Source organism: Corythoichthys intestinalis, chromosome 6 (genome assembly GCF_030265065.1).
Source record: "Corythoichthys intestinalis isolate RoL2023-P3 chromosome 6, ASM3026506v1, whole genome shotgun sequence".
In the NCBI taxonomy this organism is placed as follows: Eukaryota; Metazoa; Chordata; class Actinopteri; order Syngnathiformes; family Syngnathidae; genus Corythoichthys; species Corythoichthys intestinalis.
The window spans coordinates 39,313,762-39,338,953 of NC_080400.1; the positions used below are offsets into that span (position 1 = coordinate 39,313,762).

The window sequence follows — 25,192 nt, forward strand, 5'->3', positions numbered from 1 at the left end:
GTAATGACATGGTCAGTAGACCATTTACCATTTGTTTTGCCACTGTGAGCAGGTGCCAAGTCGTGCTGAAAAATAAAATCTTCATCTCCATAAAGCTTTTCAGCAGATGGAAGCATTAAGTGCACCAAAATCGCCTGACAGCTAGCTCATTGACCCTGCCCTTGATAAAACACAGTAGACCAACACCAGCAGTTGATATGGCACCCCAAACCATCACTGACTGTGGGTACTGGGCACTGGGCTTCAGGCATTTTGGCATTTCATTCTCCCCAGTCTTCCTCCAAACTCTGGCACCATGATTTCTGAATGACATGCAAAATTTGCTTTCATCTGAAAAAAGTACTTCGGACCACTGAGCAACAGTCAAGTGGTGCTTCTCTGTAGCCCAGGTCCGGCGCTTCTACCGCTGTTTCAGGTTCAGAAGTGGCTTGACCTGGGGAATGCGGCACCTGTAGCCAATTTCTAGCACACGCCTGTGCACGGTGGCTCTGGATTTTTCTACTCCAGACTCAGTCCACTGTTTCTGCTGGTCCCCCAAGGACTGGAATCGGCCCTTCTTGTGGTCCCCTCTTCTGGTTGTGCAGCGTTTCCTGCCAGACTTTTTCCTTCCCACAGACTTTCCACTGAGGTGCCTTGATACAGCACTCTGGGAACAGCCTATTCGCTCAGAATTTTCTTTCTGTGTCTTAGACTCTTGCTTGAGGGTGTCAATGATGGCCTTCTGGACAGCAGCCAGGTCGGCAGTCTTGCCCATGATTGCGGTTTTGAGTAATGAACCAGTCTGGGAGTTTTTAAAAGCCTCAGAAATCTTTCGCAGGGGTTTTTCAGTTAATTCGTTGATTCAGATGATAAGGTTAGTAGCTTCTTTAGAATATCTTTTCATGATATGCAAATTTTTTGTGATAGGGATTTTTGGTCGTTCCTGATTTTTTTGCTAAAATCATTCATGTTAAAACAATAAAAGGCTTGAACTACTTCAGTTGTGTGTAATGAATGTAAAATATATGAAAGTCTAATCAGTACATTACAGAAAATAATGAACTTTCTCACAATATGCAAAATTTTTTAGAGGGACCGGCTTCATCTACTGTTGAAGCTTAGAAGTGCAACAGAATGTAGGCTGAACTCAAGCTGCTGATGTGGGCCATATTCAACGAATGATATTTTCATGATTTGCAGCGGGCCAATAAAATCTGGTCAGGGGGCCGCTTTTGGCCCCCGGGCTTTGTTGGACACCCCTGCTCTAGTGGATGCACCACAACGCCGACCTGTCATGCAAGTCCTTAGTTGTGTGCTCATGCACTAGATTGGTTAGAAAAGTGGGAGGATCCAACTGCGGGTTGACTGCATGTACTAGCCAGTACGGTATTATCATGCAGTTTAGTACACAGATGTCCTAGTTTTTTTTTAACCGCCTCCCTTCTGTTTATGTGACCACATGAGCAGGTTAATATTCGCCTCATTTTTCCTCCTAAATTGCCATTTTTTACGGTTGGCTGCTCCGACGAGCCACCTTCGGTTTCGTTGTAGCAGAACAAGAGCATGACAAGCTGGAGGCTTCGATTTCAGACATGGAGCTACCTGCGTCTCACACGGACGCGATCCTTGGCTGCTTCGACAAGAACTGCTCGTCTCTGACGGTGGACGACGTCTACGATATCGCCAAAGTGATCGGAACCGAGCTAGAGAGACTCATCGACGGCTATGGCAAGGAGAGCGTCCTGGGCCTGGTGCCCAGGGTGGTGAAAGTGCTGGAGCTTCTCGAGAGCTTCACGGCCAGGAATCAGGTTCACAAATACAGGGAAGAAGAACTGCTGCGGACTTTTGAGAGCTTACAGCTGCAGCAGAAAAAAAAGACGAGCAAGGACAGCGACGAATTAAATGAAAATCACGAAACGCGGGTGAGAAAATGAGTGACAAGCCTCACCTACAGTTCTGACTGGCGACTTGTCGCAAATTGTAACAAGAGCGTCATAACCGTGTTATTACATGCACGTGAACGTCTCGATAACTTGCTATATCCTGATCTATCGTATCAAAGATAGTTTAAATTTAACTCAATTGAAGAGCCGAAGTCAGAAAAGCCGCCTCGGCAGCCTGCATATAAATATAAATATCTTAAAATACTAAAAACAATATACACAATGGTTGCAATTGCGCAATACTTGCTGTACATCATGTATTTCCCTAGTTGCCTACATTTAAAACGTTTTCAGGTGATTACTTTATTATAGAAATATATATATATATATATGGCGGAAAACACAGACGACTGAAAAAGCAGTTTCTGCTCTTGCACTCCTCTTTAAAAGACACTGGTGTATTTTAAGCTAAAACAACTGTTGTGTTTGATAGAACAATATGTCTATATGCTGCCATAGCAGATTCATGGCACATTAAGCCCCTGAATTATTTTTAAGTTGTCTTTTTTACCCTGAAAACCTCCGTTTACAGACCTCGCGCAACCGCTTTTGTTTCAACCCAGCCATTAAAACAAAGGTAATTAATTATATTTACTGTTCAAAATGTTTGTCGTTTTTAGCTTGGAATCATTAATTGATGTCTGATTTTTTGTTTAAAAAAAAAAAAAAAAAAAAAACGACTAAGAAATTATTCACTCACATATTTTAAACTTTTAAACAAATTATGTCACAATGAAAAAAATGGCATCTGTAAAAAAGTCACGGATATCTACCTCATAACTATCGCTTAATTGTATTTTTTTTTTTTGTAACCGTCGCATTTTCTCCAATATGTTAGATGATAAATAATTGATCCAAAAAAAAAAAAAAAAAATTATTAACTCGCAAATCACGTCACAATGAAACAAATATATGAAAAAGAAAATCTCGACCACTCCTTGATGTCTGCGATTTCTGCATCGCAACCCTTGTTAAATTACCATGTTTCACCCATAAAATCCCCCCAAAATCCAGTTGTGGCCATTCACAGCAGTGTCTTGACACTCAGTGATACATGCAACATGGAGTTTTTGGATCGAAACAAAGTAGGTACGCGATAATATCTCGTTAAAGTCATGGCGTCTGTAATTCTGTTCTCGCGGCTCTCACCTCCAGATAGGGTTTTGCTGTTTTAAAAAAAAAAAATTTTTTTTAAATGCCTTCCTGATCAAAAAATTTCATCCCCCGGAAAATTGAGATTTTAAGCTTTCCAATGATGTATCACACATGCATATCGGACAATTTTGAAAATTGGCTAAATTGGGGGTCTCAGAACTTCAAGTCAATACACTCACCGGCCACTTTATTAGGCCGCACATCCATGATGCGAATCTCCCGTTCCACCACATCCCAAAGATGCTCTATTGGATTTAGATCTGGTGACTGTGGAGGCCATTGTCATGTTCAAGAAACCAGTCTGAGATGATTCCAGCTTTATGACATGGCGTATTATCCTGCTGAAAGTAGCCATTAGAAGTTGGGTACATTGTGGTCATAAAGGGATGGACATGGTCAGCAACAATACTCAGGTAGGCTGTGGCCTTCCAACGATGCTCAATCGGTACCAAGGGGCCCAAAGAGTGCCAAGAAAATATTCCCCACACCATTACACCACCACCACCAGCCTGAACTGTTGATACAAGGCAGGATGGATCCATGCTTTCATGTTGTTGACGCCAAATTCTGACCCTACCATCCGAATGTCGCGGCAGAAATCGAGACTCATCAGACCAGGCAACGTTTTTCCAATCTTCTATTGTCCAATTTCGATGAGCTTGTGCAAATTGTAGCCTCAGTTTCCTGTTCTTAGCTGAAAGGAGTGGCACCCGGCATGGTCTTCTGCTGCTGTCGCCCATCTGCCTCAAAGTTTGACGTACTGTGTGTTCAGAGATGCTCTTCTGTCTACCTTGGTTGTAACGGGTGGTTATTTGAGTCACTTTTGCCTTTCTATCAGCTCGAACCAGTCTGGCCATTCTCCTCTGACCTCTGGAATCAAAAAGGCATTTCTGCCCACAGAACTGCCGCTCACTGGATATTTTTTCTTTTTCGGACCATTGTCTGTAAACCCTAGAGATGGTTGTACGTGAAAATCCCAGTAGATCAGCAGTTTCTGAAATACTCAGACCAGCCCTTCTGGCACCATGCCACGTTCAAAGTCACTCAAATCACCTTTCTTCCCCATACTGATGCTCGGTTTGAACTGCAGGAGATTGTCTTAAACCATGTCTACATGCCCAAATGCACTGAGTTGCCGCTATTTGATTGGCTGATTAGAAATTCAGTGTTAACGAGCAGTTGGACAGGTGTACCTAATAATGTGGCCGGTGAGTATATATACACAATTTAATATCACAAGATATCGCAAACTCAGGAATATAATCGTAATGATAGTTTTTTCCAATACTGTTTAGGTCTAATTTATTTATTTTACTTTTTAATGGCTAAAAAGTAACAAAATATTCCAGAGAAACAATGGCCTTGCCGGAAAAAAAAATAAATTTCGGAAAACACTCAGGTGACTTGAAGTTCCGCTCTGAGACCCCACAATTTGGCCAATTTTCAAAATTGTCCTATATGCATGTGTGATACATCATTGGAAAGCTTAAAATCTCAATTTTCTGGGGGAAGAAAATTTTTGAACGGGAGGGCATTTAAAAAAAAATCTTTAACAGCAAAACCCTAACTGGAGGTGAGAGCACGCCAGAGCATAATTAAAGGCGCCATGATTGTAACGAGATATTATCGTGTACTTACCTCTTTTCGTTCCAAAAACTCCATGTAGCATGTATCACCGAGTGTCAAGACACAGCTGTGAATGGCCACAGACAGATTTTTGGGGGATTTTATGGGTGAAACAGAATAATATAACAAGGGTCGCAGAAATCACAGACATCAAGGAGTGGTCGAGATTTTCTTTTTCATATATTTACCCTTTTAAACGTTTTTTTTTTTTTTTTTTTCAACTTTTTTTGTTTGGATCAATTATTTATCATCTAACATATCGGAGAAAATGCGACGGTAACAAAAGAAAATACAACTAAGCAATAGTTATGAGGTAGATATCCGTAACTTTTTTACAGACGCCATTTTTTTCATTCTGACATAATTTGTTTAAAAGTTTAAAATATGTGTGTGAATAATTTTTTGAAGTCCTTTTTTTTTTTTTTTTTTTTTTTTTTTTTAACAAAAAAAATCAGGCATAAATTAATGATTCCAAGCTAAAAATGACAGACATTTTGAATAATAAATATAATTAATTACCTTTGTTTTATGGCTGGGTTGAAGCAAAAGCTGTTGCGCAGATATTATCGCTTACCTACTTTGTTTCGATCCAAAAACTCCATGTAGCATGTATCACTGAGCGTCAAGACACAGCTGTGAATGGCCACAGCTGGATTTTGGGGGGATTTTATGGCTGAAACATGGTAATATAACAAGGGTTGCGATGCAGAAATCGCAGACATCAAGGAGTGGTCGAGATTTTCTTTTTCGTATATTTTTTTCATTGTGACATGATTTGCGAGTGAATAAAATTTTAGTCTTTTTTTTTTTTTTAAACTAAATATTAGACATCAATTAATCATCATATTTATTATTCAAAATGTCTATCATTTTTTAGCTTAGAATCATGAATTAATGTCTAATAATTAGTTTGGAAAAAAAACATAAAATAAAAACTTTATAGATATTTTACACCTTTAAACAAATTACGTCACAATGAAAAAAAAGTGTCTGTAAATAAATCTTGGATATCTACCTCATAACGATCGCTTAATTGTATTTTTTTTTTGTTACTGTCGCAATTTCCCTGATATTTTATATGATAAATAATCGATCCAAACAAAGAAAAATTGGAGAGAAAAAAAAAAATGTCTAAAAGCCTAAATTTCTAAAAAAGAAAATCTCGACCACTCCTTGATGTCTGCCATTTCTGCATTGTGACCACTCATAAAATCCCTAAAAAGTCCGGCTTTGGCCATTCCCAGCTGTGTCTTGACACTCGGTGAGACATGCTACACAGAGTCTTTGGATCGAAACAGGTGAGTACGCGATAATATCTCGTTAAAATCATGGTGTCTTTAATTATGCTCTCTCATGCTCTCACCTCCAGTTAGGGTTTAGGAGTTTTTTTGTTTGTTTTTTTAATGCCCTCCTGTTCAAAATTTTTCTTCCCCCAGCAAAATGAGATTTTAAGCTTTCCAATGATGTATCACAAACACACATAGGCCAATTTTGAAATTTGGCCAAATTGGGGGTCTAAGAGCTGAACTTCAAGTCACCTGAGTGTTTTCCGCCATATACATTCAGGGTTTGGACAAAAAATGGAAACACCTAACATTTTGGCATCATAATCATTGATCATAATTGTTAAAGAATTGCATGAGGAAAATTCTAATGAAGCTGAACATCTCTCGTATGGCCGGCACAATCCCCAGACCTCAACATTATTGCGCATTTATGGTCAGCTTTAGAGATTCAATTTAGAAGTCGATTTCCACCGCCATCGTCTCTAAAAGAGTTAGACGGCATTCTAACTGAAGAATGGCCTAAAATTCCTTTGGAAAAAATTCACAAGTTGTATGAATCAATACCTCGGAGAATCGAGGCTTTAATTGCCGCGAAAGGCGGACTTACACCATATCAAATTAGTTTGTTGATTTTTTTAAGGGGTTTCCATTATTTTTTCCAACCCCTGTGTATATATTAGTCTTTCGCCGTCAATGGCAGTCAATGAATTAATACTAAGAATGAAAATAAATACATCTTACTTTTGTCTCTAAAAGGGTTAATACAAGTTTACAGTTACTCAAGCTCTGTGAAGGAAGACTGTTGATACCTTATTTTTGTCTCGTTTGTCAAGCAGGAGCAACAACAACAGAAGGAGTCGCAACAGTGGAAAAGCAAGTGTGAGGACCTGCAAGTGCAAATCCAACAGCTTCAGGGGGACAACGAGCTGCTGCAGAGTAGGCTTAAGGGCAGCTATGCACATGATGGTATGTTCAAGTAGTCAATTTTAAATGAATTGGCCAAAGCACCCCTTTTTTCATGGCAAGTTTTATCATTTTTGCTGTGGTCCACCCATATCAGATAACCAGAGGTGGGTATGTCAGATCTCAGTACACGACTCACGTGTCTTCAATGATGCAGCAACAGAAAAATAGAAGAGATGTACATTTAATAGACTCATTCATATATGTAGTAACGCATTACATTTACTTGAGTAAGTTTTTGAGAAAAATGTACTTCTAAGAGTAGTTTTACAAAGCCTTTTTACTTTTAATGGCAAATGGACAGTACTTATATAGCGCATTTATCTGCATGGTTACCATGCCCAAAGCGCTTTACATTAGCACACATTTACCCATTCACGCACACATTCACACACCGACGGGGCTGCTGCCATGCACGGCGCTGTCAACCCATTGGAGGCAAATCAGGGTTCAGTGCCTTGCCCAAGGGCACTTCGACAGTGTGCAGTCGTAGCTGGGAAACGAACCACTGACCCTTCGGTCCGAGGGCAAGTCCAGCTACCAACTGCGCCACAGCCGCCCCATTTACATGAGTAAATTTCTGAAGAAGAAACACTACTCTTACTTAACTAATTTTGGGCTACACTAGCCGTTAACATTTTTCCTCATTAATCTACATATTAGAGTTTTACATTTTTTCTTGCTAGAGACTCCAAATCAGAGGCTCTACCAGTTTCACCATTGTGACATCTCAACAATAATCACATGACTCCATTATACCAATCAGACTCAAGCTTGCCGTTCTATGATCACGCCGGCCTGTTCATCACATGGAGACCGTAAAAAATTATTTATTTGACGCAGAGCATCAACATGACTCGAAAGCGCGGCTTTTAATCTCCCAGTTTTTATTTGGCACCGATTGACCACGGAAAAACAGATATGATCCTTATAGTTTAATAACAGGAAAAATTTCTCCACTAGACTCATGCTCTTTGGACAAATAATGCTTCATTTTTGTAGATTTTTTTTCTCTTGCCAGAATTCAATGATTTTTTTTTGTATTTCTTTTGCATAAAATGGTTATTTAATATGTTATAGTTCAGTATAACAATAACAGTTCATATAGACAACTTTGTGTGGAGAGAAAAAATACCATTAAAAAAAAAAAATCACACAGCGTAAGCAGGTACTCACAATGTTAGTCATTACTTTAGTATTTTGACAAAATACTTTTTAAAAATAATACAATTTTGATTATGATTTTTTTTACTTGAGTGCATTTTTTGTATGACTACTTTTACTTTTACTTGAGTAATATTCTTTATTAATAAGAGTAATATTCAATATTTTACTCTTACTTGAGTAATTTTTTTGGCTACTCTACCCACCTCTGCAGATAGGAATGGCAAAACAGCTTTACAATTTAGCACCACCCATTTGTCTCAGGCAGTGTTTTGCAATCTTAGGGGGCATATTTTATATTAGAAAAATTGTACGGCACACCACGAAAACCAACACATTCCAAATACAGTATGTACAGAGTTCTGAGGTGGCGGGATGTATTTTGGTACCAAAAACTGTGTTGAATTGAGTTGTGGAGCTTCGTTTAGACAAAAAAAAAAAAACTATAGGCAGTAGGAAACTTTAATGTGGGCTTAAGGTGACTTATTCTTCAAGATGAGTACACAGGCTAAGTGAGTTTAATGCATTCCAGAAAAGAGCGATTCACTTGGCGCAAGAATAATGCTGTGATTCCAATGTCACAATACCTGACACGGAATAAGTTAAACATGTTATCAATGCTTATATGCACTCTCTTGTCACAGTGGGCCTCCCTGTTCACACCAAAAAATCTGACTCAAAAGGTTGCGACATTGTGCAACAAACAAGGGAGATTTTCCCTGGAGTCTCGTTGCTCAAATACATTTTATACAGAGAACAATTGTGAAGTTTTGAGGATAATTGGTAGAGAGAATGAATGTATGGTTTTATGTATTTCAGTTTGCAGTTATTAGTTATTTGGGGCATATGCTTGAATATGTACTGGATTCTATTATCGTTGTGTCTGCTAATGTGTCCCAGATTGTTGACATCATTGGTCATCAATCTGAAGTCAGAGGGTGGAGTAGCTTGCTTAAGTTGTATTTTCGTTCTCAAGCAGTAAAACGAGGGGAAGAAGGTCATATGACTGGATTAAAAAAAAAAATTATGTACTGAATATGATGTCAAATACAGATTCCCACGGCACAGAAATGCAATATACTGTAGCTGTCATGTAAAGGAGTGTCAATCAATAGTGGAAAATCTGTCAGTAAGTCTGACTGAAAAGTTTCATACTGTAGGGTCTAACCTAGTGTGCTAGTGCAGTAGTGGATGAGTACATTGTAGCAAAAATGGTATGAATTAACACTTTCAAAAGTCACTTGAGTTATGCCACGTTGTGTCCACATTGGGTTTATTTACTCAAAATGTTCTCTCCCTCAATACAGTAAAGATGAATAACATGCTCTGTGGCATATTTGCTTTCTGGAGAAGCAGCTGATAAATTCAGTGCTAAGATTAAATTTTCTACTAACGTTTATTGTTTTTATTGCAGCTCTTGGAGAAAATATTCAGATCTATCACACCTTATCATGTGTGTCTGTGTGTTTTGGATTGTTGTTGTTTGCATGGGACATAATTTTTGGCATCACTCATGATATGTTTTTTTATTCAGAAGCACTACATTTACCTTGTACATTGAACTACATTCCACTCGCAACTTTTAAAAGTGCTTATAGGGATCCAGACTAAAATTTTTTACTAGGAGCACAGTGGCCTCTAACTTAAAATTTTAGGGGCACAAGCAGAAGGGGCGCACACTGTAAATTGACATGGAAAGTTTTCCTCTAATTTTCACTGTTTAACTGATCAATACTTTAATAATAAATGCATAAAACTACAAACCTATGAATCTATATTTTATTCTCTATTAGTTTATCAACCAGTATACTGCTTAGAAATTAGGTTACCATGGAATTTTGTTCTATTTCTGTCGCTGTCACCGGGCACCAGAAGCGTCGCGTCCCATTAGGCAAACCAGGCAATTGCCTAGGGCCCCCAGCCAGCAGGGCCCCCCAGAGGGCCAACAGATTTAGCACACGCAGCTTTACTGCACTGTCGCAGCGACAAGTGCGACAGTGCCAGTGAAAGCCATGTGTCTGAGTTCCCTGAAGGGGCCCCTTCACTCGCTCTACACCCCCCCTCCCTCACATGACTCAGAGTGAGAGTGAGCGGCGATTTGGCTTTTTTTTAATTGGCGTATATCCAAAATGAAGAGAAGTTATCCTTCTGGAAGCAACAAAAGAAAGGAAAAAAAAAGCAGAAGAGGATAAAAGGAAGCAAGACAGCGGTGAGTGTACTATGTTACTGTAGTTTTATGTCCTAATGTAGTAGCAGCCGGGTACTTTGAGTGTCCTAAAAAGCGCTCTATCAGACCGAGGCGTTATTATACTTTTATTAAATATGCTATTGCTCCAAGTCCAACTGTCCCCCTTACTTGTACACGCTCGAAGGGCCCTATTGTTGCTTGTTGCATGAGGCCCCCCCCGGGACTCTTGCTACGCCTCTGCCTGGCACTACAACCAATCATCATTATTTATACATCCCACATTAATTTATCGACAAATCACACTGGCCAACCTGGAAATTGACACCCCACCGCCACACTTTGTCAACATAGACGAGCGTATCATTTTAGCAGTCTCATACTTTATGATACCTCTCGGCATGATTTTTTTAAACATAGATAAAGGGCAGCAGTATGGAGAGTTGTTGGTGTTCAGAAAAGACTGGAAATTTTTTAAATGCCCTCCAAATTCATAGCTAATCAGAGACGAGCGATGACGCACAGGCATAGGGCGGTGCGTGTCGCCGTCGCTTGCCGCTGCAGTCGCATCGCGCCCCGTGTTTTGGCTTTCAGCTCAACGGCGATGAAATTGCATTTCGCCATCGCTCATCGCCTCCTGTGTATCGAGGTCCTGTCCCGATCCACACATTGCCCACCTCCACCTTCTTTTTCTTCTGTTGTATTTTCCCATGGCAAACCAGCTCGTTACAGTTCCGCCAACTAGTGGATTTAACCGTGAAGCAGTTTTTCAGCAATAGTGTGGAGGTAGATTTGCGTCTTTATTATTCAATCAAAATGTATGTTTTCAATCAAAAAAAGTCACTTCAATTAAAAAAAAAATGTGGTTGAATACAAAAATAAATTTGAGACTCAAAAAAAAGCATTTCAAAACTATTTGTTTAAATTTTTTTGAAAATTTTTTGATTTTTTTTTTGTTTGTTTTTTTGGGGGATTGAAGTGATTTTTCTTTGGAAAAAAAATATTTTTTGTTTGTTTGAAGCAACTATTTTAGGATTGAATAGTAGACCAAATGGTCACATTTTGCAACTAAAATTAGAGCCAGTACGAGTATTTTTTTCATCTACTCACACATGCACGACCAGTAACATTTAAGTTTTCTTTTGTTGTTTTGCTATAACAAAATATATACAGTATTTCTTAAATCTTTTTTTTTTTTGATTGAAGTGATTTTTCTTTTGAGAATTTAAAAATAAAAAATTTATGGAATAATAACGACACATGTGGCCTAAACGCAAAACAACATTACTTCAATAAAAAAAGTTGTTTAAATTAAAAAAAAAAAAAAAAAAACACCACTTCAATCAAAAATAAAAAAACTCAAAAAATTTTTTTTTTTTAAATATAAGAAAAATAGTTTTCAAATGCTTTTTGTTGAGTCTCAAATTAATTTTTTTTTCATTCCAACACATTTTTTTTTTGATTGAAGTGACTTTTTTTTGATTGAAAAGATATTTTGATCGAAACAATTTTTTAAAAATATAATATATAAATTTAAATATAACTTTTTTGGATTGAATAATAAAGACACAAACCTACCTCCATACAACGTCAAAATAGGACCATTTGGTCGCAGTCTGGAGCCCTGCTGTTTTTCATGTTAAATTTAGGATTTTACCGATCTTGTAAGTTTTGGCGAGTTTTCACGCAGGCGTAACTAAACTATGGCGCTGTCAAAATGATGAAATTCAACAAAGAATCTTGAATTTACAGGTCTATTGCAAGAAATGTTTTTTTTGTGGTAAGAATAAAACAGATAAATCAATTGATATCACTTCCCGATACTATATGTTGTTTATTTGGCTCCACTTGTCGATTGTCATACGATTGATTGGGTGTGGCTTTTAGCAACGACTCGATCACACTACTTGACGTCCTGTTGCGCCTGTTGCGTGTCTCAAACAACATTAATAGGTCTTGAATTTAACTTTCCATTAGCTGGATGAACCCTGTCAATCTTTTCATTTCTCATTTTTACTGTATAAATGATAAATGCAATGCTTTAGCAACTTATTTGTGCATTACCGCCAATAATTAGGCTTAAGTGTGGAGTAGAAGTTTGTCTACCAGAAAAAAATTCAACAATAATGTTTTTTTTTTTTTTTTTTTTTTTTTTTTTCAAATTAAATCTGCAAAAGTCCTACTAGCACTGGTGCAAGTAGATGAAAAATTTACTTGTGTTGTAACCTGTGTCAAATTTTAGGCGTGAAATGCTCCCATTTAGAAGCAGTCTGGAGACCTGGTTTAGTAATGGGCGATATTTTATTGCAAAAATGGCTATATATGGTAATATTGTATAGTCTTCCTCAACTCTTTTGAATAAATGATTAAATATATATTATGGTAAACGATGGCGTATTATTATCATGATATGAAATAAAATGGTGCAGCGGCCAGCAGCGATACCAATCAGACTTTCCTATATTCTGGGTTGTCCCGTTCAACTCGGGACTGTTGGCAACCCTACGCATTGATAGATTATATTTTCCATGTTGCCCAACATTTTGTTTGTTTTGGTCCATCAGAGAGTTGTACCCCAGGCACTATCACATGATTCTGCTTCACCATTCCAATGTAACCACTAGTGACGTTTGACTTCATTTCACAAATCAAACGAAACATATTACCACACAAATGGTCTCCACGGCTCCACACTGAAGCAACATTTGGTGTGACAAATTCAAATTAGGTATCGCAGAAAGAGTGGAGGGAAAACAGTGTCTAATTTAAAGTCAGAAAATGCACAACATCTTGCTGGATACAAAAAAAAAAAAAAAAAAAGCTATCTCATGTGCTGTTGTCAATGTCTGCCTAAAGATGTCTGAATTTCAGTTGACAACTTGAAAAAAAACTTCCCCGTCTCCCCATATGTGGTGTGCAGATCGTGTCCAGCGGCAGGAGCGAGAGGTGATGCTGAAGTTGAAACAAGTGGTGGATAAGCAGAGAGATGAACTGAGGGCCAAAGTGCAAGAAATCACCGGTATCTCCAGGGAAGTGGAAGCGGTAAGCAGGCATGAAGTCTGTTTAGCTGCAATTGTGACATTTTCCACTTCCTCCTGAAGGGATATTTTTATTAATGTGGGGTTTCCCCATTCACTTTTTAAAAAATGAAACTTGTTTTGATTTTGAACTCTACATGGAAATTGTATAATGTGTCAGTTCTTCACATCATAAATATCTGAAAAATGATCTGGTAAAAAGATTCTAATGGAATATTGGAATATATCCTATTATAAATAATCATATGGAATATTGGGGAAATTATTCGATAAATTTTCTATTTGTTGTGCTCGTATTGATTCATTAAAAATAGGTTGTTTTCTTTTTGATTCAGATTTAGGAAAGTTTCTCGCATGTTGCTGTTATCTTTGCATATCTTAAACGCTTAAGCGCTAACTGCATTCATTAAAAATAAGAGGCTTCCTTAGCTGAGCGGGAACTTGACTCACCGTCAAGTTTCAACATGTTCAAAGTTTAGCAGAAATAAATGTTCTTATAATAACAATAGTTTAATTATGATAAAAATGCATTCATAAAATTCACTTAAAATGTAATATTGGAAATTTTAAAATGGGCATGTTTAATCCAGAGGTATGTTGCATGCACACAAATGAAATACAGTTAATGGCAAGAGCTGTGTTAGAGACAAGATGACAGACGTTGCCCTTATAGTTCCTGGTTAAGTACTTTCGACAAGTCTAAGCAGGTTTTCCCCCATCATTTGTGTGCGGTTGTAATGCTATGCTTACCACATGATGTCAGTAGCTGTCATAACTGGGTGTGTATTTGCTATTTACCTCCAAACTGGTGACCTTAATAATAGTTTAGACCAGTGCTTCTCAATTATTTTCTATAACGCCACCCCCAGATGACATAAACGTTTGCCCCCCCCCCCCCCAACTCTCTGCTGCCATTGTAAATAGTATCATTTGTCACTAAAATTTTTATTATTATTATAACTTCATCTCTGCGTAACATTGTGTCCTTTTTTATATCAAAGGAAAAAAGTAATATTGATCAACCTAGAATAAAGTATAACTTTATTCACGTTGTTTTGTTTGCAACAGAAAAGACATAAAGCGCATCAATTCATAAATAAATGAATTAAAAAATGAATCTAAAAATAAAAGCACATCCAAACTGTAAAAATACACTCAAGGTACATTTTTTTGACCATTTGATACTGAAAATTTAAATTTAACAAAACCAATAAATAATAATTAATTCAAATTGATCAGCAAAATTAATTTACAAAGACAATATGCCAAACAATTTGACTGAAAAACCAAAAATAGAACAGAAACGAAATTGTCGTTGGACAGGTGGACAGTTTGTATTTTTGCTGCAGGCAGTATCAGCTCCTTTGCTACGTCGTGGGGTTATTTTGCACCGAACAAGCCAACAGTGCTCGCTGGTTTACTGATGTAACACTGACAAAGAGGGACGATTGTTGGTAATATTCGGCACGTTTTTGCTGAAAAACAATCATGCGGCTTATCAATGTGATCGGGGTCTAATTTCTTTAAGTGACGTCGTAGTGAACAGACTGATCTTTCCTCATCTCCTACTGTATTAAAATTCAAAGCCAAAAGCCAGACGTTAAATCATCTAGTTCTGTATATCCAGGGGGGAAAGTGGGCCAGAACGGTCAGGAACGCAGTTCCGGTATAAAATTCAGGGCCGGAACGCGGTTCCGGTGTAAGAATCAGGGCCGGAAAACTGTTCCGGTATACGGTGCTTTGTTTCCGAAAATATGACGGCAACTGTCAAAACGCTATGTAAAAAAAAATATACAAAGCTGCCACACATGCATTACATCTCCAAGAAGAAAACAATCTACAAACTTCAGATTTACATACACATCTGGCTCCGTGGTGACCTTCACGTCGGGGAGTTCTGGCAATAAATTCTAACCACTTTCACCTCTGTTTATATCTCCAGTGCTCACGGCTCTTTGTTGTGTGGCCTTGTTTAGTTTAAAAATACTGCGCACAGTCTGAAAATGAGGGCGCCACTGTCACCCTCTGAGTGGGTTGCTACTAAGTACTGCAAAAAAGTATGTTTCCTCGAGGTCACACGAGCCACCCCCAGAATGGGGGGGGGGGGGGGTGACTAGGGAAGTACTGATACATACAGTGATCCCTCGTTTTTCATGGTTAATGTGTGTGTACAATGTTTTTATTCAGATTTAAACGCAGTGGAAAGAGATATCAGACACGCTTTTTCCCTTTTTTTCCTCAAAGTATAATAAAAAAACCCTTATATGTATATTTTAACAAAAGTTTTTTAAGCACTGTAAAAGTAATGTTTTTGATATAAATGAGAAATATAAAAGAAAACAATGATTTGTACTTGTGTACATACATATATCTTAACATTTTGATCTGAAATATCATTTTTTCTGTTTTTTTTTTTGTTTGAATAAAAAAAAAAAATCAGCGATGTACTGAGGGCACGAAGTTTATAGCGCAAAGTAGTGAGGGTTCACAGTATAGTACATCTGTAACCATGTTTATTGTACTGCTGTGTCTTGTCCAGGCCTCCCTTGAAAAAAAAGATTTTTAATTTCAGTGGGACTTCCTGGTGAAATAAAGGCTAAATAATGATAAAAAAAAAAAAAATTGTGTAAAGTGTGAATGTTCCTGGTCATGACAGATGCGCTCTTGTGCAGCTCCAGGAGCAGTTGGAGCGCTTTATGAAGATGAATGCGGAGCTGCGACACAAGCAGAATGTCCTGCAGGCCCAGCTCAAGAGCACCGTAGAGAGAAAGGCCGACATGGAGGCCGACCTGAAAGAGAAAGTCAAAGTGATCGAAAAGCTGCAAGAGCAGATGGACAGAACCAACAGCAACAACCACGTATGGCTTTTACTTTTCATCTTTTCTCTTGACCAATGTACACGCCTTAAGAACAAAACAAGAATAGTGCTAAATGTGTGCCTAGTTTTACTAAACTGTTACAGATTTTGAATGAATCCGGTGCGTTCTTGTATACTTTTTAGTCCAGTCCGAGTCAGATCAATAGTACAACTGAGCCTTCAGCGGTTCACAGTGATCCTGACCAGCCTTGCTTCACCAAGAAGGAGGTGCGTGACATCATTTTTGAGCGGAATGAGCTCAAAACCAACCTCTTCCTGGTGCAAGAGGAGCTTAACTACTATCAAAGGTTTGTAAACTGTAAACTGTCAATTCTTGTCTTAATATTTGCTCATCGGCTGCCACTGATGGCGATACTAGGAGGGCTGCCATAAAATGATTTCAGCAATGGTTGTGCAATCTTTAACTTTTCTTTGGATGCCAGTCTTTAAAACGACCACTGTAACCAATCAGAAGTACGTTTCTTATTGTTCCACAAGGAGGCAGTAAAAGCAAAATTTGTAGGTCTGTGTGGCTCCTTGAAATCAAGTCAGCTGTGCATCTTTTTTTAAGAGAAGAAGCATCCTGGAGATTTAAAAAAAAAAAAAAAAAATGGACACGATGGAGGCAAACTAAGATCTGTTATGCGTTCTCGAAAAGAAAAAGAAAAAAGACCGAGCTGAACAAAATTTGTGTTCCTCAGTGTGATCAATGTAATCTTTACATCTGTTGTTCTATATGAAATTGACTGCCATTTTGGCATACAGTGGGGCAAATAAGTATTTAGTCAACTGCTAATTGTGCAAGTTCTCCCACTTGAAAATATTAGCGAGGCCTGTAATTGTCAACATGGGTAAACCTCAACCATGAGAGACAGAATGTGGAACCCCCCCCCGAAAATCACATTGTTTGATATTTAAAGAATTTATTTGCAAATCATGGTGGAAAATATGTATTTGTTCAATACCAAAAGTTCACCTCAATACTTTGTTATGTACCCTTTTTTGGCAATAACGGAGGCCAAACGTTTTCTGTAACTCTTCACAAGCTTTTCACACACTGTTACTGGTATTTTGACTCATTCCTCCATGCAGATCTCCTCTAGAGCAGTGATGTTTTGGGGCTGTCATTTGGCAACACGGACTTTCAACTCCCTCCACAGATTTTCTATGGCGTTGAGATCCGGAGACTACTAGGCCACTCCAGGACCTTGAAATGCTTCTTATGAAGCCACTCCTTTGTTGCCCTGGCTGTGTGTTTGGGATCATTGTCATGCTGAAAGACCCAGCCACGTCTCATCTTCAATGCCCTTGCTGATGGAAGGAGATTTTCACTCAAAATCTCTCGATACATGGCCCCATTCATTCTTTCCTTTACACAGATCAGTCGTCCTGGTCCCTATGCAGAAAAACAGCCCCAAAGCATGATGTTTCCACTTCCATGCTTCACAGTGGGTATGGTGCAATTCATTATTCTTTTTTTCTCCAAACACGAGAACCTGTGTTTCTTCCAAAATGTTCTATTTTCTCCCAGTCCTCTTCTGGATCATCCAAATGCTCTCTAGCGAACCGCAGACGGGTCTGGACGTGTACTTTCTTCAGCTGGGGGACATGTCTGGCAGTGCAGAATTTGAGTCCCTGGCGGCGCATTGTGTTACTGATAGTAGCCTTTGTTACTGTGGTCTCAGCTCTCTGTAGGTCATTCACTAGGTCCCCCTGTGTGGTTCTGGGATTTTTGTTCACCGTTCTTGTTATCATTTTGACACCATGGGGTGAGGAGGGAGTTGAAAGTCTGTGTTGCCCAATGACAGCCGGAAAACATCACTGCTCTAGGGATCTGCATGGAGGAATGGGCCAAAATACCAGCAACAGTGTGTGAAAAGCTTGTGAAGAGTTATAGAAAACGTATGACCTCTGCTATTGCCAACAAAGGGTACATAACAAAGTATTGAGATGAACTTTTAGTATTGACCAAATACTTATTTTCCACCATGATTTGCAAATAAATTCTTTAAAAATCAAGCAGTGATTTTCTGTTTTTTTTTTTTCCCCACATTCCGTCTGTCATGGTTGAGGTTTACCCATGTTGACAATTATAGCCCTCTCTAATATTTTCAAGTGGGAGAACTTGCACGATTAGTGGTTGACTAAATACTTATTTGCCCCCACTGTATCTCCAGGGAGATTCTGAATGAAGAGAGATGTCCTGGGTTCCTCCTGGAAGCTGTGCGATCTGCCATTACCAAAAGAAGAAAAGTCATCAAAGCCAAGATGCTTGGAATTCCTCCCCCAGAAAATAGCAGGTCAAGTCTCTGTCTGTCACCATCTAAAACATGTACATTTGCATAACTTGTTCACCTCAGAGGACGTTAGACTTCAAATGTTTTTAATCATTGATTGTTTTTTTCTTTAGTGATGAGGAGGACAAGTGCCCTGTGACAGAAGTGGACGGTACTGAAAAGCCAGCAGAGTCACGCATTCGAAACCTGTGAGTAAATCGTGCAGCTACATGTTACACTGCTACATACAGTGATTCCTTGCTTTCTACGCTTTATTGCTGGGGCATAAAGAACCAATTTCTTGACGATATGACACACTATCGGTTCATGGTCAATGATACGATATTTGTCAATACAGTCATCCCTCGCTGTTTCGTGCTTCAAACTTCGCAACCTCAGTCTATTGTTGATTTTTTTTTTTTTTCCAATTAAAAAAAATACAGATGAGCTGTCCTGAGCCGATCACATAGTCTCACTCTCGCTCCCTCCCTCTTCTTGCTCTTTGTTCGTCAGGCAGTGCACGTTCAGTGGAGTTGCTTATTAAAGTTATCAATGATTGAGAGATGTTTGTGTTTGATCTTGCCAGTCACGAACTTCAAAAGCGCCGCTTGCGTCAATCATCTTTTTAACTTGTTAAACAGCTGCTGTGGCAACTCATTGAGTGTAAGTGAGCAGCTATAGCGGATTTGAGTTGACTCACTCGTTGAAGCCTTTAATAAAGCCAAGCATTTTTCTACTACTTTATTCCTGTTTAAAAATAATTCGGTGGGACAGTAACATGTTTAAAACGGATCATAATTATTACATTTGAAGTGCTTAAAAAACATTTATTGAAATATGTATATAATTTTTTTTTGTTTAATTATACTTTGGGGGGAAAAAAAGTAAAAAACATGTCTTATATGCATCTCTCTCCAAAACTAAATCTGAATAAATAAATTGAAGAAATAAATAAATTGGGTGCGCTACCTTGTGGTTTTTCACTTATCGCGGATGGTTCTGCTCCCCATTAAGGGCGAAAAAAGAGGGAACACTGTATTACGTTTGCCACAATTCGATTTTATTCCAAGGCCTTTGATGAATTGAATCCGATATTATGTACACATTTAACGCAATCATTTAAACTACAAAAACTTAACTTACAAAAAAATACAAACGAGTTGTGGATTTTTTTGAAAATGTTGTTACTGCAACATTTGAGTAAAAGACATTTGTTGCAGTCCAAGTTTTAACCACCAAAATCACAATATGATACGGTATTGGTTCTTTGGCCAACAGCACAATATTTGCCAGTATCACAAAGTCCATCACGATTTCATACGGATCAATGTATCGTTACATCCCAACTGAGGATTTTTTCGTGTGGAAGGAAGGTACTGAATGTGTTTCTAGTGGAAATCATTGCTATATTGCAGAAATCTGTGGGCTATCACAATCAGAATAATGGTGGACTTGATCATCCATTTAGGAGAATAATTAAATCAACTCCTTAAATATGGGACAATGCTTATGTAAACCATTTCAGGCACAAATTATGATTTTTTTTTTTAATGATTATGATATTATATTATTATTTATATTACATTTATATAGGACATGGGTCTCAAACTTTGGGCCCAGGGGCCAATTGGAGCCTGCGGAACAATATTTTTCCCCATTTGACATCCAATTGTAGTAGTAGTGTTACCCGCGCATATTTTACAATGGGCAATAAAAAAAAAAAAATATATAAATGATTTTAGAAAAATAAAATGAATTAATTTAGGGATCCATTTCAGGGAAAAAAAACCTTATTTAAATAATGTCAATAAGAAAAAGAAATGTTTAAAAACGTGAACTGAAAAAAGCCACGTCGAGTAAAAAATATAAACAATTCCAAATTAAATTAAATTAATTAAAAAAAAAAAAATTGTAATAAATTGAAAAGAAGAAGAACAAGACATTAATTCAAATAAGTGTGGCATTTGTGTATTTTGCTGTGGGATTTTTATTTTATTTTGTAAATATTTTTTATAAATCTCTTCAAATATGTTAACTCTTCGTCTGCTATTGATGGCAATAGACGTCCAAGGGCCTGTAAGCAATCAAATGATTGCTTCCAGCGCCCTTCCAGTTGAAATGAATTTGATGTCTATTGCCATCAATAGGTATCAATATCAACCACCCTCTTTTACTAACTACCACAACACATACTTGTAGGGACCACTGTTCCTACAAGTGTTAAACACAAATAAATAGGAAACTCTTAAGTACAGTGGTCTTTTGTGCATTAGTCTTCCCTCCTATTATTATCATAAGACCTTTGCCAATCCTCTGCTATATTTAGCCTTAATCCCCGCCCCAATGAGCTGACCTCAACCCTGTCTGTCTCTGCGTGGTGCAGCTTTGGCTTCCTGACGTGGTCGGGCAGCGGCCGGAGCCCCAGCCACATGAGCAACGCCACATCCAGCTGGGAGATCATCGCCGACTCAGAGGCCAGTGGCGAGTCTCCGCAGTAAATGACCTCCCGTGGCTTGTAACAGACATGACAAGTTTGTTTTAAAGCTGCTCTCCACCTTTTTATCCCACCACCACTTCTTAACCGCTGCAAGCTCTCTTGCATTATCCCGCTATTTTGCTTTTAGTCATGAAAGAGAAATAACTACAGTATAATCTCTATACCAGGATGATATTTAAGTGTAATTAATTTTACGCCTGACAAAAGGTACTGCAATTATATATTTATACGTATCCTTAATTTCTTTTACAAACCAAAGATTAACCAATGTAAGTATTTGGAGAAAAGAGATGTGCACTCTAACAAGGGTTAAAAAATGTAGGTTAAGCACTTTTTTTTTTTTTTAAATAAATTATTATAACAATTTAACCAAAAATTATATTGTGGAAATGCTACTTCTTTCAGAGAATTTTATATATCACACTTCCTTTAGCAGCCACTGCATTTTAACCCATCAGCCTTAAACTGTTGCTTGTTCACTGTGTTTCTACTCTCACTAGTTGAATTCTGTAAAGAAAGTAATGCACTGTAATTAGTCGCAAGAGTTGTATTTTTTCCCCCGGTTGCCACTGTCTTTAATTGGAAAAAAAAAAAAAAAAAAACGCATAACAAACTACAGTATATGATTTTCCCACCACCTAACTCATTTGAGATTATTTTAAAGGAGCCATATTTAAGATTTGGGGCCAAAAATGGTACTGCAACCAGGATATCAAAATACTGTAGGGCTGGAACTCGATTATTCAAGTAATTGATTAATCTATTGATTAGTTAGTTCGAATACTTGAGTAATTAGATTAGGAACATTTAATGCGTTGCAGAATACATTTTAGGAGATGTAAAACAAAGAAACAAGTGTTTATGCCTGCAACAACATATATTTTGGCTTGCTAAGATTGCACTTTAAAAAGAGCATTAAATGTGAATACAAATTAAAATACCTGAGTGTTTCTTCAAACTATGTAAAATTGCACTTTAATTTCACAAGAGCAATAAATACTATCAAGACTAAATTAAAATACCTGAACTTAGCCTCAAATGGTATAAAAAAAATAAACCAATGAGTCTAATTACAAAAAAAAACAGAACAATTGCCTAACTTGCATAACAAAAGTCCATAAGTTTAAATGCTATAAAATGCAAACTTTTTTTTTTTTTTTGTACAAAGTTCTTGACAAATCGTTCAAACATAAATTTACACAAAAAACAGCTAAATATAACTCTAAACTTAATTACGAATGCATAAACAAACCTATTAGCTCAAACAAAAACCTACCTTAGGTTGGTCTTAACAGGGAGCAGCTGGATTCAGCTACGTTAGATGAGTTATGTCATATTCACTGTTGCCACTAAAGGGCATTGTATCCACCCAAATCAATAAAACTAAATGCAAACCCTTTTAAAACAAACCGTTGCAACACCACTTCAATTAAATGAATCCTCGAAGCAGCAAAATTTGATTCGAAGCTTTTTTCTAATCGAATTACTCAAGTGAATCGATTAATTGTTGCAGCACTAAAATGCTGTATTGAAGAGAATAATCTTTGGGCAATAGTTCCCAATAGAGAATCAAGCTATTTTATCACACCACTGTTGCATTTCAATCAGAAAAGAGAGAGGCGATGATCTGAACATGCAGCATTTGTCTACAATCTATGTCTGCTATATACCAAAAATTAAATGAGTACATGCTACAGTCTTCAAACATAAGGCTTTCATCTTGCACCGGAGTTAAGTTGATGCACAAATAAATAATTGTTTTTTGCAAAGGAGGTTAGCATTTTCAGTGTCCTACCAAAATATGCTCCTGGTAAAAGACGCTATTTGTCAATGGACCCACATGCTAAACAACATAACATGAGCATGCCAACTTTGTTCATGTCCCAATTGTCTGTTTACCATACAAAAAGGTAATATAGGAAAACTCAAAACACATGTAACTTTTGGCATCAGTTGTCAATTTTTTCTTCCTTGTCACTCGATTCCATTGATTGAAGGCATCTAAAGTGCATACTTTGTCTTAATTCTTATTACGTCATGACTCATTTGAGATTTGTGATGAGTTTTTTTTTTTCTTTCCCTCCAGTTGTAGATGACATCATCAATTCAGACTGTTTGTAAAAGTTGTAGTTGAGCTTTGGCACCCTGGATGCAGAACTGATCTCGTAATTGGCTGATTGGTGGAGGGAGGTACATCCGTTGTAAACACAGAATCAATACAATAAATTTTACGGGCTGACAACTTTTAAAATGGGAAAATCTAGGCTACACCATTGAGAAATGTGCTAGACCGACAGTATTTCTAAAAAGCATGCTTCTTCAATGTCTGTTGAAATGTTAAGGCTATTCAATAAATAATTATTCTTTCATATGGTTCCTTTAAGTATAGACTTTGTTGGCAAAATAGAGCTTTTCCACGGCTAGAATATTTTTTTTTTCTACCGACAGTGCAGTTTGAACATTATATGCTTAAAAATGTATTTAACTGAATGGAAAATGCTCTTGAGAACACATTATTCCATGTACGTACCATTTATTGGGCATGTAATGTATGTGTATAAACATTTTAATATGCAAAACAAATACTCAGCCTTGAGTAATCAACACCTTTAGCTAATAACATGCCAGTCACCAGTTCAATTTGCTTCTCTTGTAGGTGGCAATGAACGGCCAGTGAGCACTTGTGGTTTAGATACGAATGGAACACATGATGCTTCTACTGTACAGTCTTTTTTCCTCCAATAGTATTTGTGGTTTATTTTTGTAAGCATGTATTTTTTTCTGCAAAAATGAAATGTTTGAAGAAAAGTGTAACTTAAATAAAGAAAGAGATTGTGAAACTGACACATTGCTCATTAAAGTCTATCAATTAAAAGTGGCTATAACTTTTTATTATTCGCAACCCATGATGAGTTGTTTAACACAACTGTTTTACAATGGACTTGAAAAATATAACTTTCGTTGGATTTGTTTGTGTCACAAGAAAACAGTGATTGTTCAAGTGTGGTACAAGTACCACCTTCAACTGGTACTCTCTATATATGTTTTTTTAACCTGTCCTGTTCTGCTGTTCGACACGGAGAATGGAAGTCTAAGTGCCCGGATAGTCTGAACAGTTTTAATGTTTCACATTGAGAGTCTGACATACTCCCATTGTGATCATTCAACATACCTCGTTTATTATGACAAAGCAGCGAACAGGAAGGGGTTATGGGGGAACAGAAGAAAAGAAACACAAGAGAAGAAAGAAAAGAAACACAAACAACAACAAGAAATACATTGAACGCCTAACTACACTAACTACTAATATGTTGGTGCTATCGTCAGCTAAATGTATTTCCAGTTGACACCATGTGGGGGGCCTGTTGACCAGGGAAAAAGAGGGGGAAAGGGATGGGGGAGTCTATAAGCTAAGTGATTGAAAGGGGTAGAGTGTACACAGATCAGCTCTGTGATCTAGAACCCAGTAATCGTGTGAATCTCTTGTGAGTGTAAGCCCGTTGGCGACCGACCCTACGCCGCCCCATCGCCAATCCCGGCACCGGGACCCCCCTCCCGAGCGTGCCCAATCACCTCCAGCCGCACGCGAGCCTCACCGGGCACGCAACAGCCACGCAGACGAGCAGAGACGCCACGCGGGCGCTGACACAGGGCCATGGCCCCCATCCAGCCAGCCCGGGGAGGGAGGGTGGTTTCCGGGAGGGGGCAGCGCAGCCCATCCCTCCTCCCGCAGCCCAGCAAAGGAGCCCCCCCCCCCCCGGAATCCAGGGTGCCTCAAGCCACAGCCCCAGCCTCAACTGGTACTGTAATGATCAACTGAACTAACCCTTTCAAGTACAAATTATGATATAATATTTCCTTTACAGGGAACTCATTAACTCATGTTCATTCGCCCCTTGCAGTCAAAAGAAGAATTGGACGTCTATCGCCGTCAATTAAATACTACATATAGTATGGGGAATTTTTTTTTCAAAAAATAGTTTAGAGTGTTACTTTGGGCCTTAACCAGAATGTAAGTCAGTTTAATTCGTTTTATTGCCATTAATTTAGCTGTCATTCACATTGTATTAATTTTAGGGCTGTCAAACGATTAAAATTATTAATCAAGTTAATTACAGCTTAAAAATTAATTAATTGTAATTAATTGCAATTAATCGCAATTCAAACCATCTATAAAATATGCCATGTTTTTCTGTAAATTATTGTTGGAATGGAAAGATAAG

The 25,192-nt window shown here is 37.9% G+C and overlaps 1 protein-coding gene across 4 annotated transcripts; it reads left to right on the forward strand.

Moving 5' to 3' along the window:
- Positions 1–1,332: 1,332 nt before the first annotated feature.
- On the forward strand, positions 1,333–23,850 carry rilp (Rab interacting lysosomal protein). 4 transcript variants are annotated; one of them, XM_057839783.1, is made up of 8 exons: positions 1,333–1,901; positions 6,823–6,955; positions 13,222–13,343; positions 16,012–16,197; positions 16,341–16,504; positions 18,374–18,501; positions 18,607–18,681; positions 20,856–23,850. In XM_057839783.1, the coding sequence occupies exons 1-7, from the start codon at positions 1,572–1,574 to the stop codon at positions 18,630–18,632; spliced, it is 1,089 nt and encodes a 362-aa protein (XP_057695766.1). In that variant the 5' UTR covers positions 1,333–1,571; the 3' UTR covers positions 18,633–18,681; positions 20,856–23,850. The 4 variants fall into 4 exon arrangements, with proteins under 4 accessions (XP_057695766.1, XP_057695763.1, XP_057695764.1 ...); XM_057839780.1 differs by having other exon boundaries at positions 18,374–18,496; positions 20,799–23,850; XM_057839781.1 differs by having other exon boundaries at positions 6,826–6,955; positions 18,374–18,496; positions 20,799–23,850.
- Positions 23,851–25,192: the final 1,342 nt, after the last annotated feature.

Coding starts and splice junctions, on each gene's coding strand:
- rilp (XM_057839780.1), top strand. CDS start 1,572: ATGGAGCTACCTGCGTCTCACACGGACGCGATCCTTGGCTGCTTCGAC. Junction 1,902..6,822: donor ATGAAAATCACGAAACGCGG/GTGAGAAAATGA, acceptor TCGTTTGTCAAG/CAGGAGCAACAACAACAGAA. Junction 16,198..16,340: donor GAACCAACAGCAACAACCAC/GTATGGCTTTTA, acceptor TATACTTTTTAG/TCCAGTCCGAGTCAGATCAA.